Consider the following 21,186-nt stretch of genomic DNA (forward strand, 5'->3'; position numbering starts at 1 on the left):
CGTATGTATACACATATAGTTTGATTAATATTATATATTGCGGAATGAACTGAAATAAACTTAAACTAATTATAAAAGAAAATCTTCTACTCAAAGTGGGTTCTATTCGGTAACCCCTTTGCATCTCTTTTCATACCAAAGCAATTTTCCACTTGTCCAAAACATGTTTTCAAAAGTTTCTATATTCCACAAATTCAAATTTTTCGCTACTCAGCGCCCAACTTTAACAGGCTATGAAAGCGAAAAACAATTTTTGAAAGCAGCCGCAGGCATAAAAAGTGTTTTGTGGTGGCTGTAATTTCATAAGAAAATAAAAATTCTGCGTGGCCAACGCATGAGAAAATATTTTGCATATCTAAACGAAAAAATACACATAACAAGACAACAAACAGAAGAAACTTGTCGCTTTCGTTTTCAAATATCGGGGCGTTGAACTTTTCCCAGAAAAGCCGCGTTTGACATGGAGATCTTGGGCAGTTGGCCTTTGGGCACCTCATCGTACCTATTGGTTTACACTTCACCTTTCTTGCTGTTTGTTATACAAAACCGACTTTCACTGGAAGTCATTAATTTTCACCCAAACTCGAGTGTGAGCCAAAGAAATCAGCATTTGATCCACACACATGTAAATCGATTTTTAATTGCTACGAAATGTGCGTTGGGAAACTTGGCAGCCTAACAAGCAGGTGGTAAGTATGCATTTAAATTTATGAAAATTATTTCTCCGATTATAAACTCCCTTTCTGGGAAGGGGGATCGCAGATTGAGTTGCACAGCCGGCTAATTTGTAGCGTTTAGTTAAGTTCGATTCGATAGGGAAACACAAAATCTGCATAATTACGCGAAACTGTTGAAGGCCTTTTGCGTAAGCTTATGTTATTCGATACAGAGTCGTGGGATTTGGGCTTTCGTTTTGGATGAATGAAATGGTAATCGGAGCAACAGGTTCACTGGAGATGGCTCAATCCGAGCTTATATCCAAGATCTGAGTTTCTGAATGAAGTCAATTATGTTTGTGATTTATATTAAGAGGAAGTATGAGTTCTTGGTTAGAGTGCTCGTTTAATTAGCACCTCAAATTTTAAAACAAATTGATTTTCTGCCTCAATTTGGTTCTGCAATTAACGCCTTGACAGATTTGCGTGTTTGTTTAAAGAATTCTAATCGTCGTCCGTCGAGGTAAAGACAGAACAAAGTCTTTGAAGGTTAAAATTAAAAGTTTGTTTGGCTTTGCGTGGGCAGTGACTGAAGTCGTATAACTTTTATGATCATTCAGGGCTTGCAGGGAAAACGGCATCAAAGGCTGGGAAAGATTTCAAAATAAACACAGACAGCGATCTTTGTTACAGTTCACAAAGCGGAGCATTTTGCTGTCAGACGAGGCAGAAAATGCATTTTTTGCACGCTTCGCAGTCGTTTTAAGCGGTTGAACTTGTTTTTTGTGCTGCTTTGTGGGATTAACAAGCCATTAACACGTCTCAAGTACTTTCAGACTCAAGACCTTGACCCAGCCATCTGAAAAAAGGAGGTAATCGACGGGTAAGACCAAACTTCAATGTCGAACGGGGCGTATGCCGGAATTAATTATGATTTGCTAAAGGCACTTGTTCGAAAAATATACATTATATACACCGCAACATTGCTAACAAGAAAGAAACGTGCATCTTCTTGCGCTACACAGCTATTTCCGTAATATTTTTGGGTTGAAAATACTCGAAATGGATTTTGCCATGGCCCAAAAAAAAAATTCACATCATCATTTTGTTTATAATGCGTACAAACGAAAATTGAGCGGCAGCAAAACGAGATGCTGAAGCGAATTTAATTTGGCGTACTCTTATTTATTTTGGTGTGTTAGATAAAGATGGAATAGGTTTGAATATGGTAATGAATATTTTACATTTTAAGTTGTGTAATTAATGAAGTATACAATCGGTTAGATCTATGGCAACAAGTGAGTTCTTCCTTGTTAGAGTAAATAATGTATTTTATTTTATACACAAACCGATGACTGATCGATCACTTTTGATTTTTCGTCTCTTTTACATTTTAACTCAGTGCTTATTTTCAAAAATTGTTTTCGGATTTTCTGTGTGTGTTTCCTTTTCCATTTTCTTTACTTTGCTGACAGACAGTTCAGTTAAAAGCTAGAGGAAATTTCTTTGGCAGACAATCGAGATGTGCAAAAATTATAAAATATATGTGCAAAGACCACATAAGAATATATTTAGTTAATGCCGGCAAAATCTTCGCGTTTATACATATATGTATACATACACCTGAGATTTGCGAATGAAAAATGTGAATCGTTCGCGAATGAATCACTCTTGAATCAGATGTAGCAACCTGAATCTTTTATATGTGTGCCGCATCAAATAGTTAGTTCTCGTTATTTACGAGTTCCGAGGGCAAGGCCAAGTTTGGCATCTTTTTAGACTTTGGCTAGACAAGAGACTAGCAAGAAGGAAGCCGACAATTTGCATGCTAGAGCAAAGGCATTAAATTGATTTTACATATCGCGAAGCTGTTTTTAACATCCTTTGAGCGGGAAAAATAGCCGGAAGCTAGCATTTTACATTTCCGCTCCGCAACAAAGACCGCAATTGAACGGACAGTGATTACGGTTCGGTTTAGTCGAGAAATTATACGTTTAACTTTCAATCTTCACAGTCAATGCATGCCAAACAAACTGTGAACATGCATATGTACATGGGATACATGGGTACATGACAGGTGGTCTAGATTTTGTGGCCCAAGGTTCGAGAGCCTTCATTGCGGATTAGTTGCAATTATTGTGGCCTCTTGACATTCTTCTTTATGAAAGACCGCAGCGGTCAACACAAAACTCAGCACTTACGCACTATCGATTTTTGCCCAGGCTTAAACCCATTTAAAACCCCCTCCACTTCCAAAAGAGTGTCATCGATTTGTGTTTGTTTGACAATAAAAAGTCGCCGACATCATCGAATAGAAGACGGCACTAAAGATATATCATCGAACTTGCCCTTAAGGGGCTTCAATTAAATGACCAAATGACCAAAGGGGACTGCGATAAAGAGCAATAAACTAAGGGCTAAACCGAGTAATTAAAAAGCAGCCCATTTGATTTTGTTTGTTGTGTCTTCTCCTTCCCACTGAATTGTTATTGAACTTAATTGGATTTGGTAACTACTTGAACCGAAATGGGTGAGAAAGAGTAACCGAAACCCCGAAGAGCTATCAAAATTGGAAAATTGTTTTCTTTATGTAATTGCGTGGAGCAACGCATATGGATAACGTTGATTTTAATCGTATTTTAAAAGAAATTGTATTTATCACAACAAACTGTTGGCGGTGAGCCACAGGAAAGTGCAATACAAGCAAATAGCACAGTAAAGTGGTTTCAAAATACTGCAGAAACAATTGGGCCATAAAACGGAAAGAGCTAACGAAAACGTTACGGTTCCACGTTTTAATTCAATTTAATTTCTGGATCTAAAGATACCAATCTCTATTTTGACTCAGTGGACCACACAGATGTGTTTCTAGTAATTTTCCATTGTATTTTCCTTTACTTTTTACGAGACTATTTCTCCACTTAACGCCAAAGATTTAGTCGTCAGTCGCGACGATCACGTAACAAATTTCATTTAGTCAGTCGACGTGCGCATTTGGAATAAAACTAAGAACAAGCTAACACTTTTTGCATTAAGCACTATAGTACACATTGTACATAGTTACAATAGACAAGAGAGTAAAACTTTTCCCTTTTATTCGTTTTTATCTGATTAACAGGGAAAACAAATCGAAACTCCATTGGACATGGCATTCAATGTGAGACAACAATTACACAACTCTCGGGCACCAAAAACATGACCATAAAAAGCCCATTTCATCAATGTCAGACGCAGGGGACTGCCCTCATCCCCCCAATCTCCATCTACATCTCCACCTGGCATGTGTCATGGGTACATGGACATGCCCATCACCATCAGCATATGAAACGTTTTTCACAATTTGTGATTTCTTTTTATTTTCCAGCTGGCACACGTGCGGCAATTATACGAGCAGCCAATAATTTCGCTTAATAATACACAAAAAAGACATCGGACTGGCATGGGGAATATAGTGGTTCGATCGAACGTAATTATGGTACTTAAGGTAATCTTTTTTAACGCATTTCTTTGCAGACTTTTGAAGGTCATTGGGTAGCCAGTTCATGACTGGCGAGCATTTGCATCGATTAAATTAAATATAGATAAAGGCACAACAATAAAAGTAATGCTTGCCTCGACTCGTGGCCTCAGTCATGCCAAGTTTATCGATGGAAAAAAAAAACGAAAACAAGTTTTCCTCGTGGGTCTATCGAATTACATTGGAGCGTGAGTTCCGCTTTTAATACGATGCTAGGTGGGAAATATATACGCCTGATTCGCTACGTTTGTTTAAATGAAACGCTATTAAGACCAGTAAAAACCCTTACGCCTCCAAAGAAACACCTCAACAAATGGGTTTGATTGCATCAAGAACCACGCCGCAGAGGCATTGAACTTGAGCCTCATAAAATATTCAAAACCAAAGGTTTTCCTTTTTTCCCAATTGATAAGGCATGAAATGAGTTTGTCAAAGATAAATCATCCTCACAAGATCGAGAAGAAAGGCCAGCGAAGAAAGAAACAGGTAGGAATGGTTCAGGGAATCAAATCCGTATAGTATTTATTCTTTCTTTATTCTTTAGCCTGGCATTTCAAGGAATTACAGAATCCTAGTTTCAGGTAGTTGTGGGTGTGTCATCTTATTGTTTCTTGCAACATCATAAAAATGTTTGATGGGTACGAAGGTACACAGGCATTTTAGGGATGGTTCGGAAAGGGTTCCTGAACTTTAATTGCGTGTTCAGGACGTCGAGGTAATTAAATTGATACATATTTCATGTCAAAGGAATGCGGAATTATATGGTCCACACCCCAGAAAAAAGGAATCCGTAAGAGGATGAAAGCCTCGCCCAAAAAACAAACAGAATTCAACAACGCTAAGCCAGGCATTTATTCTGGCCAAGATCAAATGGCCAGTGACTCCTATAATAAGAGTCGTATTACACACCGAAACGGACCCATCCCAATTTGAATCCAAAACCACAGACGACATTTGAGGATCAGCAGCTCGCTCATGTGTAAATCTGGAGCAAATCCATATCAATATCAATATAGATCGGCTCGTCTTGCCCAAGTTGTTGACCCAGTGTAACGGCAATCCAAGGTTTTAGCGATAGCCTAAGCATCACATTCACTTTAGAAATATTTTATTGCCTCTTTCAATAAAAAAAAAATCTTGGAAAAAAAATATGTCGCATTTGTGATGTATGGGGCTTTCTGTTCCGAGTTCTTATCGACTCAGCCACAATATCATTTGTCAAAGTGTCAACTCCGGGCATTGTTTGTGTTTATATAGTCTGGTGTGGCATCTTCGTTTTGCCCTTTGTTTTTCGCTGTTTGTCCGAAATCTGAGCATTGAAAATTGAGTAATATGCACGGGTATTCGGTATGCGGGCCTCTTTGGAGATGGGTTAGTCGAGATTGGCGGGGAGTGATGCGGCATTTTATAATAATGCAGAGAAAAGAACGATGAGGCACGCTATTCGAGGATTGTAGATTGGGGATTGGCTTTTTGCCGTTGCAGGCAGGTTCAGAAGATTGAAGATTCATTGCTTCTTTGACAAGGCCGGTAGCTCAAAGTGGATAAGGGGAATGCAGTTAAAAATGATCAAGATTAGCGCTTGATGGAAAGTCAAGGTGAGTCGAGTTTGAAAAGTTCTTAGATAGTCTTTGGCTTAAAAGCTTTTGTACATGGCATTTTCACAAGAACCCTATGCATTGGTAGATGAAAAGCGGTGTTTTCAGCATTGAAATGTATTCTTTTATTCGGTGTCTGTAAAGTTTATATTATGAATTTAGATTTCAGAGGTCTTAGACAAGCATACATCACGGTAAATCTTTAATCTTTATATGAATGCTTTCCAAAACAACAATTACAAACTCTTAAATTGAGCAACGCTCGTTAATGTAATCAAATTAAACCGTATTTGGTAACCTATCTCAAGCGAATTTTGCGCACTTGACACCTGAAGTGTCGTCACCTGTCGCACGAGCAGACCTTTCACAGAAAGCCACACATTTACAGCCGTCAATTGATTATACAATTTACCAGTTACCAGTAAATGCTTTCTGCCGAATACTGTATTAACATTGACCGCAGTCAAAGTTGCAATTTCACACGATTCGGGGAGTAAAAGAGAGGAAAGACACCCACCTGAGCAGACTAATTGCAGGTGGGCCAAAAAGCGAGTTGGCGTTTTGGCCAAAAGAAATTTTGTTGTGGTGCTGATTTATACTCGAGTGTTTTGACAACAGGCCGAAGACTTTCAAAACGATTTATTTGGCTTTTTGCAAATCATTTTCGAAATTGAAATTGGGTTAATTGAGCTTGACTTTGAACAGTTAAAAGGGTAGAGGCATTTTTGTGTGTAGGCTGTGTTCCAGAGAAATGTGGATAGAATTCTGAGAGACGGAGAGAAGAGTTTGGCAATCGATCTGTGTGAAGTCTTACAAATGCAAGTTGTGGTTTGAAAGCGTCTTGAATGAAAGCCCCATTCAAGCTCAACGCTTGAGTAGTTTGGTCTGAAGATGCTGGAAACGGGGAGAAATAATGTCTTTAAAATGGTAATACTGATACGCTCAGGCAAATAAGTGGGCAAGTGGATCAATTCTAAGTCTTCTCAGTTCATCTGCAGATGCAGATAACTGTTAGAGTGTTAGATGTCAACTTTCCACATGATCGATGAACCATCAGGTATGGCTTAAGAATATTCCAAACGAAGTCCGCTAATCAAAGAACTATCACAAAAGAACCAAAGATTTTCACTTCATTAGGTGCGTCTTTGTCCCGGGAATCTATGGAGATACATCGGCATACAGCAAACGGCATACTACTCCATACTATCCACCGTTAAATTGTTTTTCGTTCGGCATTTTCGTAATTTACTTGATTAAATGCATTGATCATTAGGCGTTCTCCGCAGAGAGGAAAACTAGTTTACAGAATCCAGATAGTGGCAGGAAGCTGGCACACAAAAATGCTCGTCGAAGGTAAGCCACATTTTCAGCCGAAAAACACAAGACCCAGAAGAAGTAAAAAAACACAATGAGCTGAGGAGACACCTGCCGTCCAAGCCGTTAGCAGTTGGCTACTGCCACACAATGGACCCAAGTCGAAGTCGATGTCGAGCTGTAAGTGGAGGTATCTGGTATGCAACCTGTAGATATGCGCTTTATAATTGCATGAACCGCTGCACCAACTGACCCACTTCGGCACCACTCTGTACACCATATATATGTATACCTATAGCCCATAGAACCTCTAGTCTTAGGCACCCGCAGTCCGGCAATAATGAAGCTTGTTCTGCGGCTTCTGTGGGTCCCCAAATAAAAAGCACAGAGAATAGAAAAATGAATAGGCTAAATTAGTTTTAAACAAATGTAAGCCCGCATGAGCGAACGAGTTAAGGCGATAATTTATGCAATTGCCTCAAGTCTTTGAACTTTTTAGACGAAACCAGCAACTCAGCAAGCTTTTCGTGTTTATTTTGGCACCATAAGGAAAATTTCAAATTAGTAGTCGAAAAGTTCAGCTTTCCAGCATGGATACGCTGCTCCAGAGGATTTCGGAGATATTTAATAACTTTACTTCCCCCGTTGAAGCGGTGGTATACACTCCTAAGAATGCTGAGGAAACACAAGCCTCTGCAAACCAAATTCCAGAAGCATCGAATCAGGAAACTGGGAAGACGAATGATCGCCCTTCACCTGATGCTAGTGAACCCCTAACCTCTGGTGACATTCCAACTCCAGATGTCAGGTTGCAAAAGTTCAGGGAACAAACAACCCCTACCATAAATTACGAGCTGGAGTTTGTTGACTTTGTAGATCGCAACGCTCCTCAGGGTCTATCGAAAAAATTAATGGATATATTGCCGTATCTGAAAGTCAGCTTTTTATCCTGGCCAGCTTTTTGGCTTTGGCGCGGCTACAACTGGCAGTCTAAACGGAAAACGGAGAGAATCTCCTTTTACATTCAAAGGGTTAGAAATACAGCAGCTTAACCTGCGATTACCCTATTAAAAACTTTTCATTTCAGACCTATCAACAGGCCAGGTTAATGCAGTTGGCCATCTTAGCCACTGGTTTATTCACAATATCAATGGGTCGACCTGCCGGCTTGCCAATTGAAATGCACACGGTGCACAATAATCAGGACGAAACGCCTGACATCGGGGACTCCTCTTAGTTCAGGTAAGCCTTGATATATGTTTCTTTCGACACAACAACAAATTTTACACACCAAATACACAACTTTCGGTCAAAATTAAACCTTTCCAAGATGGGCATCCAAAATTATTACGGCAATCTGAAGGAGAAGTTCTTGAGGCTCACTAGGAAGGAGGAACCAGCCAAGGCGGAGATAGCCCACCCACCTCGGATACATAATCTTGGCGAGGAAATACGCATGTTGGTGCACTCGCAGTCCTTTGAAAAGGCCTACAGCACTGCAGCACCATTTCTTTTCGCCAATTTGGGGGCGTGGCCGGGCTATTGGCTGTTCAGAGGAATGGATTATCATGTTCATCGATCGCACATTCCACTGCCCATCTACATAAGACAGGTGAGTAGGTTGCTGTTTCGGTTTGCTATAAACTTTTAGCTAAAGACATTATCCTCTTAGACATACTATCAAGCCAAAATGGTGCAGCTTCTCATTGTCTTGGCTGGCACTTATACCGTATTTAGAAACACCACTCGCTTACGATTGATGAATGCAAATAGAGTGGCGCAGTCTTAGAGTCTTTGAAAATCATGCAATGGATGTCCAAAAACCAGGCCAAGCAGCGTCTTACAAAATACGAAAACAGACCATTTGAAAGCTGAACTTGTAATTTAACAAACACAAGATAAACTCAAAAAATAAATTTTATAATCATTTCCTACAAAACTCTGGGCGTTGATGCAGCGGATTCACCGGAGTCCTCACATTCTCCACCTGCATCATCTTGGATACCCTCTCTAATACTCTTGATTATTTGAGATAGTGCTCGACCACCGACTCCATTGTCTATTAGTTCGATGCAAATTTTGAGGGTTTCCTTGCTGAGACCGGAGTTCACTAATTCCGATATATTATGCAAGACAGTCAAGCGATCGTCGGACATCTTTATTCTACGAATTTTGATATAGCTTAAAACGAACTCTGAATGAATTTCGAAATAAATTAAGGGCAATACTTGAATACAATCCTGACAGATATCTCACAAGCTATTGCTTTTAGTAGAGAAATGTTACTTCTGGATATACTGCTTATAAAAGATTAATGATCGTGGCTATGTCAAAATATTTGATTTCCCTTTATAATCAAAAGCCTGCATTTGTTCTGCTAACCCGAGCCCCGAGACCTAACCGTAATCCATTAGCAGCTGTAAATCGTAACACCGTTTCAAGTTCAAAGTTCAGTAATGAGACACCTGCTCCACTGAACCCCCATGCGCTCGCCATCCGAAGTGGAAAGATAAATTAGCTACAAATTAAACAAATTATATACGCCAGAGAGGCACGCACACAGGCATTGCAAACAGAGGGGAGAATTGTAAATGGTGAAGAAATCTCAAATCTCAGCTGGCGGACAATTAAAAAACGCTTAAATGAAGATCTTTTTCAGTCTGCAAGTGCAGTGCCGCCAGCATGTGATAAGTAAGAGCAAACACTTAATTATGAGAGGGAGATCTATTGTATCGCTTGGCCTCACCTGTATGAGATACATTTTCCGCTTTTTTTTTTTTCGACGCTCCGCACAACGAATGCTAATTATGCAGCATCTGGTGTTGTGATGATGAAGTGGTTACTGTCTTGCTCTACTTGGAATGCAGCTCACTTTTTATGGGTCTGGTGCAATTGCGTTCAATTGGAAATTGAAAACCGAAAAGAAGGCGATCCCGGGTCTTTTTCACTCAATGAAAATCAATTGAAAAACGTTTTCGCTGCGAAAATCTAGAACTTCACTTGAGAGCGAAGCAATTTGCAGCTTTAACTGAGGCGTTCAAACTAAAACAATTGGCCGTGTCTTATTGTACAGTTTTATATAGTCGGGCTATATAAACGCAATTAGTCAGCAGCACGTAAACAACACAAGCTTGAAACAGAAGTGGTAGATATTGAACTCGGTTTTCTTGTGGCAGGTTAATTAACCCGATCGTAAGGGGTAGTACATAAACTTTTTGGAGGGTGTTTTTCTGCTTAACACACTTTGCTTGCTATGGCAATAGGTTCGCAAATGCCTTCACAAGGTGTTCACACCGCACAAAATCGATCAAACAAATAATTTCAAACACGATTGGCCAGCTCAATGTATGGGAACTTGAGCGGTCTTTTGGTATTTCGAGGTTTCTCTTCGATATTTGTTTATGCTTTATTTATTTACACAAATATGTACAATTCGTTGGTTTGTGTTTTAGGTGCGTGGTTTAGTGCATTATTTAGTGTGTTTATTATTTGAATATTGTTAAAATATATTATTTGTTAACGCGTTTGAATGACCATCGTGTCTGTGAGTTGAGCGCGAACTGAATTGAAATTCCGCTGGGCTGTAGCTACAAAGCAGCTTGTGGATTGTATCTTATGGATTCCATGCAACCTCATCATGAGGTTCGCTTCGAACATGTTTGAAAATATCTCTGATAACCACCGGATCAGGCAAGTTGCGCCCGATTTGGAATGTTCGGATATGTTCCCAAGATTCCTGGGGCTGCACTTGAAATCGCTTCGACATTTCTTGATGTCACAACTTCGGAATTCGGATTATTCGGTGGATGGAAGGCGCCCACTAGGAATTTAGTTAATTTGTTGATTATTCCGAGTACCGGGGATGGGACTGAAATTGGGCTTAATGAATGCTAAATGGTTTTAATGGGTGAGAGACTAAGGGATGAATATCAGGGAGCGAGAATACGTGGGTTGGTCATGGGATAGATTGGATCATATGTATAGTAAACCATACAGAATATTTAGTAAATAGTTTTGTCCCCTTAATGAAAACCTTAGACACCCTTTCGAAACCCGAGATTGCCTAGCCCAGCCTTACTCAACCCAAACCCAAAACCTCATAACTATTCATCTCTCCACACCCAGGCGCAAATCTCAGCTTGTGGAACGCATTGCAACAGGTTCGCCGAGCATTAAAAATAAAAGCTGTAGAAATCCGTAAGGCGAAAAAAACGAGACCATAATAATTAATACCGATCGGCCGAGAAACCTACCGAACTCCGCCAAAGGAGAGAAGTGCGTAAGTGAAATAAAGAAAAACAGGAAACTGTTCGCAGCAAAAGTTGCGAAATATTTCATAACCTGCCAGCGAAAGATGACAAAACTGCGGATGGATATGCATCTCGTAAAGAAATTTCACCCAAATATAATGACAAAAGTGGTGTCTCGGCCAATAATCGTTCACCCTTGAAATCGACTTGAAAATCAGCATTCAATTTGCGAAAAATGAAAATAAAAAGGAAACTTGCGGCCAATTTTATTGGCCATGCCTGCCCGATTCTCTGGCATCTTGTGGCACAAATGTGTGGCACCGTGATAAATGCACCGAATAAGACGGCAAAAAATAAAATCAAAATGAGCTAAGAGAAAAAACCTGCAATCAGCAAACGAAAGTGAAACAAAAGCGCCGACGAGCGAGCAAGAGAGTGAAGGGGAAAAGACATCGGGAACGTTCAGCGAAAAACTTGCAATTTCCATTTTAAATACGCAACAACTTTCGGCTAGAGGCAGGCTGCATGCCACAAGGAGTCCACCTCGTTGGACTCCCCGCCCCACCTGCAGCTGCTCAGAAACCATAAGGGAAGGAGCGGGGGCAATGGATCTTAGGACCAGATCCAGGCTTACACTTGGAGAAAGTATCATGAACAACTTTGGTAAATTTATATGCCTCAATATGCCTCAACATTTTTCTAAATCAACTAAATCTTAGTTGTTCTGTATAAAAGGCATCGAAACCACTGCATAATTATAATAAGCAACATAACATGATATACATATTTCTAAATTTTTGTTGTATTATTTCGTTTTTTGGTGTATGCATGAACAACAAACGACTTGGGCCGCGAACTCCTTGACTCGCCGATTTGTTGTCTGTGGATCGTCTGGCTCTTGATTGGAGCTGCCCTCCAGGAAGTGGAGAAGAGCAGGAGCAGGCAAGGAAGGAGGTTGGGGAGCCGTAGGAGTCTGGGCGGATTGGCGCTCTTTTGTTGGGTATGTCATCAGCATAAATTTCGCCTCGCATTCATCATAATTTCCATGCATTTAATTTGTGTCATAAATTGTCTGCTTTGGACTCCTAGAGTCTGGACTGAGATTGCAAAAGGCCCTTCTTCCTTGGCCATAAATGCTGAGATATGAAATCTTCAATTAGTTCTGGGGCGGGAGAGCTTTGCTTTTGCCAAGTTCCCAGCAGGTTCAATGAACGGCTGGCATTTTCGCTTTCACTTAAAGCGGCAGGGAAATGGGAAATGCAGGTTCAATGGTCACGCACTTGGCAAAACAGCAGCAGCAGCAGCAACACAAGCTAATTGACATCCCTAGCCGGTGTCTGATTACCCAGCAGATTTTGCAAATGAGCCAGGCAAACATTGGTAAAAACAAGCCCAGGCACTTGAGATACAACGAAATGCATTCGTTAGATACAAAGGTACTGCGATGCAAAGATACAAAGATACAAACACACTCGACGCACGTTTGAATGCTGTGCCGTACGGCGATCAATAACAACAAAAGGGGCAGACAGTCTGCGCCGAGATGGAATCGTTGTTGGCCAGGTTAAAGATCGTTAGGCGCGACAAGGGGTCAGGTAGTAGTAGTGGTGGTGAAGGAGATATGTATGATGGCCACGATAATCAAGGAGTGGAGGGTATCTCAGGTCCGTCTCTGCAGTGCATTTCCACTTATTTCGCCAGCCGCCTGACCAAATGAGCCAATAATTTCATTGGCCGCGACTGGTGAGCATAATCATGGGTTGCATTGATTGGAAAATCCATTATGAGCCTCGCTTTTTAGACTGCACATGCTAATGGCTCCCTTTTTTACGAGCCACTTCCTCGCAGGAACCGGATTACGTAACTCCCCCCTAGGGGAAGTCCTAAGTAAACAAATCAACTTGGTTTTTTTATTGACTTACGCAATGATTTCCTTTAACTGCCTATGGCCCAAAAACGATATCGTTGAAACTTACCTGCAAGAAAGGAAGAGGGACAGACAGATGGTATTAGTCATATGGCACAGAAAATATCTATATACGAGGTGTACATGATATGCGTGGAAATGATTAAGCAATTTCCGCTGACATGCCATTTTCCAAATGGACCAGTAGAGAGCAAGAGTGCGGCGATAGCGAAATACATATCTGCAACTGCAATCGATCATAAATCAAGTTTGCTCCATCGATGTTTACGTTCATTCGGTTTATGGCGACAGATTTTGTGGCCAACCGAATGCAGTTAATGGTCAGGAATGTGGCGAAATGTGGCGAAAGGGAACTACCGATATAATAGAGAGTTTCGGTTTCGTATCGTATTTACCTGTTGTTTAAGCGAAATCATTAGGAAACTTACTATCAATTACTTGCGTAATTATACAATGGTATTCATAGATTACTTAGATACTCAGAGGGTATAATGGACTCAAACATGTGTAGTGTTTGGTATAATTTAGAAATCTCTTTCCTGTGTAAGCATCTAGTATTTATGTAATATGCTACTTTTTTATTTCCTTGCATTTCCCACGCCAATTATCCCTGATCTAACCATGCAGCATCCTTGATGCAATTCCCCTCATTTTCCCACACCTCTATGATGTCTCAACTGGTAGTTCTCAAGGAAAACAAACCGCAGATCATCTGGCACTACGCCTATGAGTTCCACCCCCAAACAACTCAAACACCTGCTGACCTGTGGCGCAATCTTTTTCCACCGATTGATGGATGGGACACTGTCAGGTAGTCGGGGGCATTCACCAATCCGGCAGATACTTTCTGCCACATTGGTGTGAAATCGTTATGTCTGAAGCCGCTCAAAGATATCTCTTTGAGGCGTTTTTGGAGCCCATCAGACAGACTCTGCGCCAAGTTCAATTGACGTTCGTTGGCAGACGCAGAAAAGGGTCTCCTTTTTTGTTTCTTCAATTTTATGGACAGTTAAACAATTATATTTGGTATTTACAGCCCGCCAGACGACCATACAAAATACGCCATGAGAAAGATGATGCAATGCGGCAATCGACCAGCAACTTGCGATTAAAAAAAGGAGGAGGAGGAGATGGCTTCAATCCAAGGAGCCGACCGGGGACAATCTGCCACTTGGCACTTTCGATTTTCGCTTTCGCAGTAAAATGAAAACATTTTGTTGCATTTTTCCAGCTGGTCACGTAACGAGACCCCCAGCCAACCAACTGACCATTAAGAAATTCTCGAGGATTGGGTGCTGCAATGGTTGAGTATTTGGGACTTGAGCAACTGCACCCAATCGAGCTGCCACGCCCGGGCGGCATAAATCACAAGTGAAAAGTGCAGCCCAGTGTTGGCATCGCCATTCCATGGTGTGTGCATAAATTTTATCGGGCGTTTTATATCAGCACCTCGACGGCGAAACTAGAAGACAATGCGCAATCCGCCTAAATATAGCCCAGACTTTGAGTCCGTTCGTCATGCCAGATGCAATCTAAATGAGAACTGACTCCCGCCCCGGATCGACAGCACGTCCAGATCTCAAGTTATGATGGGTTATAGTAGGGGAAAACTATGAACGCTCTTTACAATATACACTGCTGTGCTGCAAAAAGTAATTAACAAATTTATTTGGAAGCTTAGAATTTAGCACAATCATCTAACGAAACTTTTTTGGCTTCTTTTGGAAATAAATATAGTTCCTCGATGAAATCATGAAATTTAGATATTTATCCAGAAGAGTAATCCACCTTCACCTACTGCCTAGGAATCTGCCCTACCCAAAGCCATGTCCATTAAACCTTACGCATGTCTCGTAGAACGTACGCATCGATATGAAAAGACAGCAAAGTACGTTTGAATATTTAGGAAACAAAAAAAAAATCAAGATATACCACTGCAGCTGCTGGTTTTGATTTTTATTTTAATTTTTTATGGGCTTTATGCATGTATTTTTATGAAATCCGTGGTTTGTAGGTGCGCTCCGATGTTGTTATTTCTGGTTTTGGTTTTTCTTGACGATTTAGGTTCATTTGTAAAATGCTCACGTGCTACGATTTCTTGTTTGCTTAGACAAAGTTGTGAAAGAAATAAAATGTATACATATATGTGGAAAATAGTGAAAAGAATGCCATGGAGTGGCACGTTTCGGGTTGAACGCAGTTCGAGAAATTTGTTTGCCTATTTTATGTTAATTCCTATGACGGACCCTAATCCGCGACTTGCATCCTATGGCCCATTGCCAATCCTTGACGTCTGACGAGGGGTGTGCCGCTCGCAGTGGTTGCAAATTAATTGCCAACTTATATGCAAATATCATAATCACCATTCTTCAATTCAAATTACATGGCGCAGCACATAACGATCGTGTATTCCAGGGCTCTCAACTCCATGCAAATTCAATTTGATATTTTCTGTATTTCTGTAAAGGAACGAAAAACAAGGCGCGAAACGATTTCCCAACCCACGCAGCAATATCGTATAGCAGCAAACGTGTTTGCATGTGAACTTGAATGAAATGCCAAGCTCGAATTGGGTTACCGACAATTGCCCGCCCGTAATTATACCAAAAGCCCACAGAGCCCGAAACAATCTTGTCCCCATATGCTGACAGCCGGATTGATAGCTCGCCCAGGTTTTTTGGGATCCGAAGAGCAGCGGGGAGATCAGGCTAATAAGCGGGCAAATTGGGGAGAAACCTCCGAGCATTATGGCTTTTTAAACGGAGCTGAACGAAAGAATGCCAGCTGAAAGCCAGAAATGTCGATCATTTGCTTGCAAAGGCATTTGCTGTATGTTTAAACTACTAGGACAGTAGGAAACAAGACTACGAAACTATGGTCACCAGAAATGGAAACTAAAATCGATCAAAGAGAAAACTTCTTCATTTAAGCCAGTAGAACCGGACCGAGAATCAATCTGCTAAGCGAACGAAATAGCAAACATCATTTATCATAATCAGCTGAAAACAAACAGAAATCTTAAATGTGATTTGGCCCAAAGCAAAGTCATTAAGTTGTCTAAAGTCTAACGCATTAACTTCTCATCCTAAGATGGTCTAAAATTTGATTAGTGTGAAATCTAGTCCAAATGGTAGTAATAGTGCTCCAAAATTAACAAATTCATAATCAAATTTGATATGCCGAATGTCAATTTGTATCAATTTGCGGCAGACCGCGGAATGAAGAAAGAAACTACTATTTTTCCAGTTTTTCGCCAGCCATGCCAAATCAATCAAACCTTAGCAGTCGCACATGGAGCAAAACAATCAAAGCATTATCGCAAAAAAAAACGGCGGGCTGCAAAAACCAAAAAAGAAAAGATTAATGAACAGAAATGTACATTAAATTGGTTGGCCCGACGCACACGGACTTTCACTTTCCACCGAATGGGGCATGAAAAACCAATAGGGCAACGAAATTTATAGTTGGGAAACTATCTATCAGATACTACGGGTATACTTGACCCATTAAGACCCAAACAAGCACACGCAATGCAAAACGCATTGAGATATCGCTTGTTGTCCCTGGCAATTGTTTTAATTGGATTGTTTATTGGGTGAATGGGGGTGGTTGCCATGCGCCCAGCGGGTTGGCCTATCCTTTTCCGACCTCGATGTCCGCGAAATTGAGTCAACCCATGTTGCCCCCTTGTACTGACCCAGTTCACCATATTTCATGCTCAATTTTACTCTTTCAGGGTCACGTGAAACCAAACCGACTAACTAAAAGTGTTTCTTATTTTTGCAACATTCCCCAAGGCCTTCCTATATCGCCACTAATGTCGTCAGATCTGTGGATTATTTTAGGTATCCCGCTGTTGTTTGTCCATTCTATATCTGTCTGTCGGTCTGTCTAGTAAATTAATGTCTAGCTAGGAATTCTTTCTGCACAATTTATTTAAAGACAGTTTTTAAAATCTCTATGAGAACTTTTTAAAATATTGTTGGGGTTTTCTTATGGGACGCATGAAAAATCATTATTCAACAATATATAGAGAGAAGTTTCGATTCAAAGGAATTCACTTAAGTTTTCGATAGATCATAGCTACGTTCTACAGTAAATTTTTTTGTAAAACAATGCTCTTTTAAGAGAACCCATTTTCTTTATCTTTAATTTGTGAAACACTTCCGATCATTGTACTGATTAAGAGTAAATTTACGATTTTAATACAGCTCGTTAAAGCAAGAATTTCTACGCATTTCATTAATCTTGGTCGAAGTCTCATTATCGCCGACTTGACCATTTTCTCTGTCTCGGCCAGACAATTTTTCATATTTTAACGAGCTAAAATTACGCGACTTATCGTAAAGGGACCCTGATATTATATAGCTATTGAGTGCTACCCCCAACAATCTGTCACAATTTATTTTAACACTTGCTCCCCCATGTCGTTACTCTGTCGGCCGAAAAACAAATTGTATTTGTTTCGGTTTATATTCGGCGATTTTTTTTGGGATTTTCTCTGAAAACATTTCGGTGACGGAAGTGCGCGTGTCAGCGCGACGCCATTTAAGCCAAAAAATGAATATGGCTATATAATGTGTATTTAACGATTCGGAAAACAGACGAAAAAGCAGGCGGTGCATTAATATTTCAGACGCGTTTTGAACGCGCAAATCTGCGACGCCCTCGAGTCGCCAAATCCTGACTTGCATTGGGAATCGAAACGCCGTTTAATTTCCCTATATAGAAATCGCAATATCGGCAAACAGTAGCACATATAGATATCCACATATAGAGAATATATAAACCAGCCGGCCATCAACTAAACGGCCCATGGCCTGCATAAACAATTTGACGTCAATTCGAATGGAAAGAGAACAGAACAGAAGTATCTGACTTCGAAATCAAGCAAAATCAAAATAAACCTAATGAGCCGCATGTATTTTCATATTTGCGCCACACTCTGTGTCAGGAAATAAATCAAAAAGCTCATGGAAAGAAACCATTTAAAGCAAAATTATATGCTCCAAAGAAAGCCGGCAATTTGTTTGCTCATAGTCTGGTCATAGAATTTACGACCCAACTATCTGTGGGACTTGAAATTGCACTCAACCCTTATGGAGAATGACTCAACTATCCGACAACCAACCAACCACCGATGAGCCAAAGGGCGTCTTTTGTTGGCCAGCTTGCCAAGTTGCAATGGGCAACATTGAAAAATAAGTATGCAAAGAGCAAAATATTTAGTCGCTGACCCTTAAAAAGCGATATTTGACATTTGTGCTCAAAATATACATTTAACGAGTGCCGCAAGGCAAAGTGAAAGTACAAAAGAGCATTTGAAATACTCTACAATTCATAGCAACGATGTTCTGGTTCATGATGGAAAATAGTGTATTTATTATATTTTTCTCGAACCTAGATATTTAAATTTATTAGTTTATGATGCTTCCAGAACAGCAGGAATGATATACAACCTTACAAATTCCACTATAGCCTAAACTTTGAAGAGAAATGATGTGGAGCATCGATTCATTCATATTAGGCGAACGAATGAGTTTAGTTCGAATACATATATCTTATTTTTGGGGGGCCTTAATTGCCGACGAACTGATCCATTTTTAGAGGAAAACTATTGGAAAAACACACGCCAGCGGCGAACGGCTGAGGTGGAAAACGATTCAGAAGATGCGGCTGCCAAATAGATACAAGTTGCCAGCGCATACAGTAGATACAGATTTGAATCCGAATCCGAATCTGAATCATGATAGACGCACACAAGTGGACCTCGGCCACACCTCCCCAACTTAGTTGATGTAATAGTCGGTCCAACGGATGTGCTGAAATGTTTATAAACAAACAAGGAAATTGCACGGAGAGAAAAGGAGCATACAGATCTTACAAGATTTAATATTGGATCATGGTTTTACAATATCAAAAATGATAAATATTTTAAACTTAGTTGAGTTAGTAAACTGACTGCAGGAGAGAAAAGTATTCTGATCGGCAATAATGTTGTATAAGTCAGGGGGAGGGGATGAATAACTTTCAAAGGAAATGTGGGTTGACTTGAACTTACACTTATTGCGCGAACTGTCGAGCATTTACATGCCGAGCTTCATCATTCCAGAACAGAAAGTTGGGCGATATTTCTGCGTTTCGTTTGGGGTTGGCCTTTCAAGTAGGTTTGTTTAGGCCGCTCACGTTGTCACAGAAACTGCAGTCAGTGGGGGGTTAAGTAAAAATAAGGGTCCGAGGGGCACGGCCGAGGTGCCGAAGTATGTTAGAAAGTAAAACGCGCGCAAAACAAATGCCACTATATTGATTAGTGGAAAGACACACAGGAACACACGCGTGTTACCGGCGAAGTTAACCGGAGTCGTTAGCCTTATTCTTTTACTATTTGTTGTGACAGCTTGTTGTCTGCACTTTGTTGCTGTTGTTGTTGTTGTTGTTGTGACTGTGGGCAATCCAATTAGCCAGTAAAGATGCCGCCGTAACAATCAGATAATGGCAATACCCCAAGATATTCACGATAGATATCTCAAAACGCTTGTACACCAACGAAAAATTGCTGAAATATCTTTGGGATTATTTCGATTCGGAACCCAAAGCGATTTGCATAGAATTTGGGATAGAAACGCGTGGAAAGCCACCGAAGACCGCGACGGAAAAGCGGAAAACGCGAGGGAAAACGCGATGCGACCGGGAACACAACCAAAGCAGAACTGAATGGCCAGTGGAGGAATCCAATGGCCAACAAATTCTGAGGCGATCCCTGAGTGAGAGCTTTTCTCTCACTCGGCATGGGTGGAAAACTGAGGAAAAGTCGGAAAATGCTATTTTAGCCCACGCCGGAAAACCACTCAAAGAGCCAAAGCATAATGAAGAAATTATGTGTGAACATTTCGACTGAACAATTTGTTTACAACGATTTTTGGCTAGAAGGCGCGCCGGCGTTCAGAAGTTGAAAGTGAAAAGGCAATTGGCGAGTTATTTTTAAAAAAAATTTCCCGGAAATATATTTCAGAAAAATTTATGAAATATGCAGAATATATAGAAAACTTTAAAAATGAACCTTAAAAACTTAGGTGGATTTGGTTGTCCCACCAAATCATATTTGATGTTTAACAAGCTTTAATAAAGAACTCATTTCTTTTTCGATTTTCAAAAATTTGGTAAACCACATAATCCGCCCTCGTACATAAGTCCAAATAAAATACGGTAAAACGTGTAATGGCTAAACTTATAACGGTAAATATTAATGGCGGCTTACACCTACGCATGTACATACCTTGAACAGTGCAGCTGGAACTCAGGACCTTCCGCCCACTCCACGAAGCAAACAACAGCTGTTGCAGGACACCCGCCTTCGCTTTTATCAATGTATCGCCTTTCCTTGCATTAAAATTGACATCTGGATATTTCTTCGTCGTTTAAAACCCGAAAAACACGAATTTTCGTTTTTATTTGCCGGTGACACACACATACACGCACGCACTGTCGAAAACACAAGAACTCGCGCAAGTAAACAGTTGCATTTTGCCGGCTGCATTTGTTGTTGACGCCGACAGATAAATAATGGAATATGAATAAATTGCGCTGAAAACTTACCTGTATTATGGCTAATACCGAGCGGTGTTTACCTTAAACGATGCTTAGTTAACTACTTAATATCTCTTAAATTAATTAATCACAACTATCACACCGGTTTTAATTACGCGCCTTTAGCACTTCAATTACTTCGTTGACTTTGGCGCGAATTCTCTTAAAAAAAGACGGTGGGATCGCATAGGCACTGCCCATACACACGCGAAATGCACTTTTTATGATTTATAGCTTCTTTGTTTTCTTTTTATTATTTATTGTTAAACGAAAGCTAAAATTTGGCATTTGTTTGGCGCCGTTGCCAGATAGATTGTGGTTAGTCATATGGTGAGGT

At 40.4% G+C, this 21,186-nt stretch overlaps 4 protein-coding genes across 13 annotated transcripts in view; 2 read left to right on the plus strand and 2 right to left on the minus strand.

Moving 5' to 3' along the window:
- The window catches only part of LOC120447831 (supervillin), a 114,278-nt gene extending 94,940 nt beyond the window's left edge, over window positions 1-19,338 (minus strand). For 2 of the 10 annotated variants that reach the window (XM_039629419.2, XM_039629418.2), the window contains exon 1: window positions 9,832-10,602. In XM_039629419.2, coding sequence (XP_039485353.1) covers window positions 9,832-9,846 — 15 coding nt within the window. In that variant the 5' untranslated portion in view covers window positions 9,847-10,602. Of the gene's footprint in view, window positions 1-9,831; window positions 10,613-19,323 lie in introns of those variants that run through there. The other 8 variants (XM_039629424.2, XM_039629423.1, XM_044005959.1 and 5 more) reach the window with 7 other exon arrangements.
- Window positions 7,624-8,322, plus strand: LOC120447840. Its single transcript, XM_039629446.2, has 2 exons — window positions 7,624-8,116; window positions 8,173-8,322. Exons 1-2 carry the CDS (start codon window positions 7,676-7,678, stop codon window positions 8,320-8,322), a joined length of 591 nt encoding a protein of 196 aa, XP_039485380.1. The 5' UTR covers window positions 7,624-7,675.
- On the plus strand, window positions 8,336-9,024 carry LOC120447843. The gene is made up of 2 exons (XM_039629449.2): window positions 8,336-8,697; window positions 8,758-9,024. The coding sequence occupies exons 1-2, from the start codon at window positions 8,416-8,418 to the stop codon at window positions 8,872-8,874; spliced, it is 399 nt and encodes a 132-aa protein (XP_039485383.1). The 5' UTR covers window positions 8,336-8,415; the 3' UTR covers window positions 8,875-9,024.
- LOC120447844 (mitotic-spindle organizing protein 1) lies at window positions 8,949-9,347 on the minus strand. The gene has a single exon (XM_039629450.2). The coding sequence runs from the start codon at window positions 9,239-9,241 to the stop codon at window positions 9,017-9,019; it is 225 nt and encodes a 74-aa protein (XP_039485384.1). The 5' UTR covers window positions 9,242-9,347; the 3' UTR covers window positions 8,949-9,016.
- Window positions 19,339-21,186: the final 1,848 nt, after the last annotated feature.

The sequence above is a fragment of the Drosophila santomea genome, chromosome 3L (assembly GCF_016746245.2).
Source record: "Drosophila santomea strain STO CAGO 1482 chromosome 3L, Prin_Dsan_1.1, whole genome shotgun sequence".
Lineage (NCBI taxonomy): Eukaryota > Metazoa > Arthropoda > Insecta > Diptera > Drosophilidae > Drosophila > Drosophila santomea.

Excerpts from the sequence above, each read along its gene's own strand:
- LOC120447843 (XM_039629449.2), top strand. The coding sequence starts at position 8,416 with ATGGGCATCCAAAATTATTACGGCAATCTGAAGGAGAAGTTCTTGAGG. Across the intron at positions 8,698-8,757 it reads TGCCCATCTACATAAGACAG|ACATACTATCAAGCCAAAAT; the intron begins GTGAGTAGGTTG and ends TTATCCTCTTAG.
- LOC120447844 (XM_039629450.2), bottom strand. The coding sequence starts at position 9,241 with ATGTCCGACGATCGCTTGACTGTCTTGCATAATATATCGGAATTAGTG.
- LOC120447840 (XM_039629446.2), top strand. The coding sequence starts at position 7,676 with ATGGATACGCTGCTCCAGAGGATTTCGGAGATATTTAATAACTTTACT. Across the intron at positions 8,117-8,172 it reads TCTCCTTTTACATTCAAAGG|ACCTATCAACAGGCCAGGTT; the intron begins GTTAGAAATACA and ends TTTTCATTTCAG.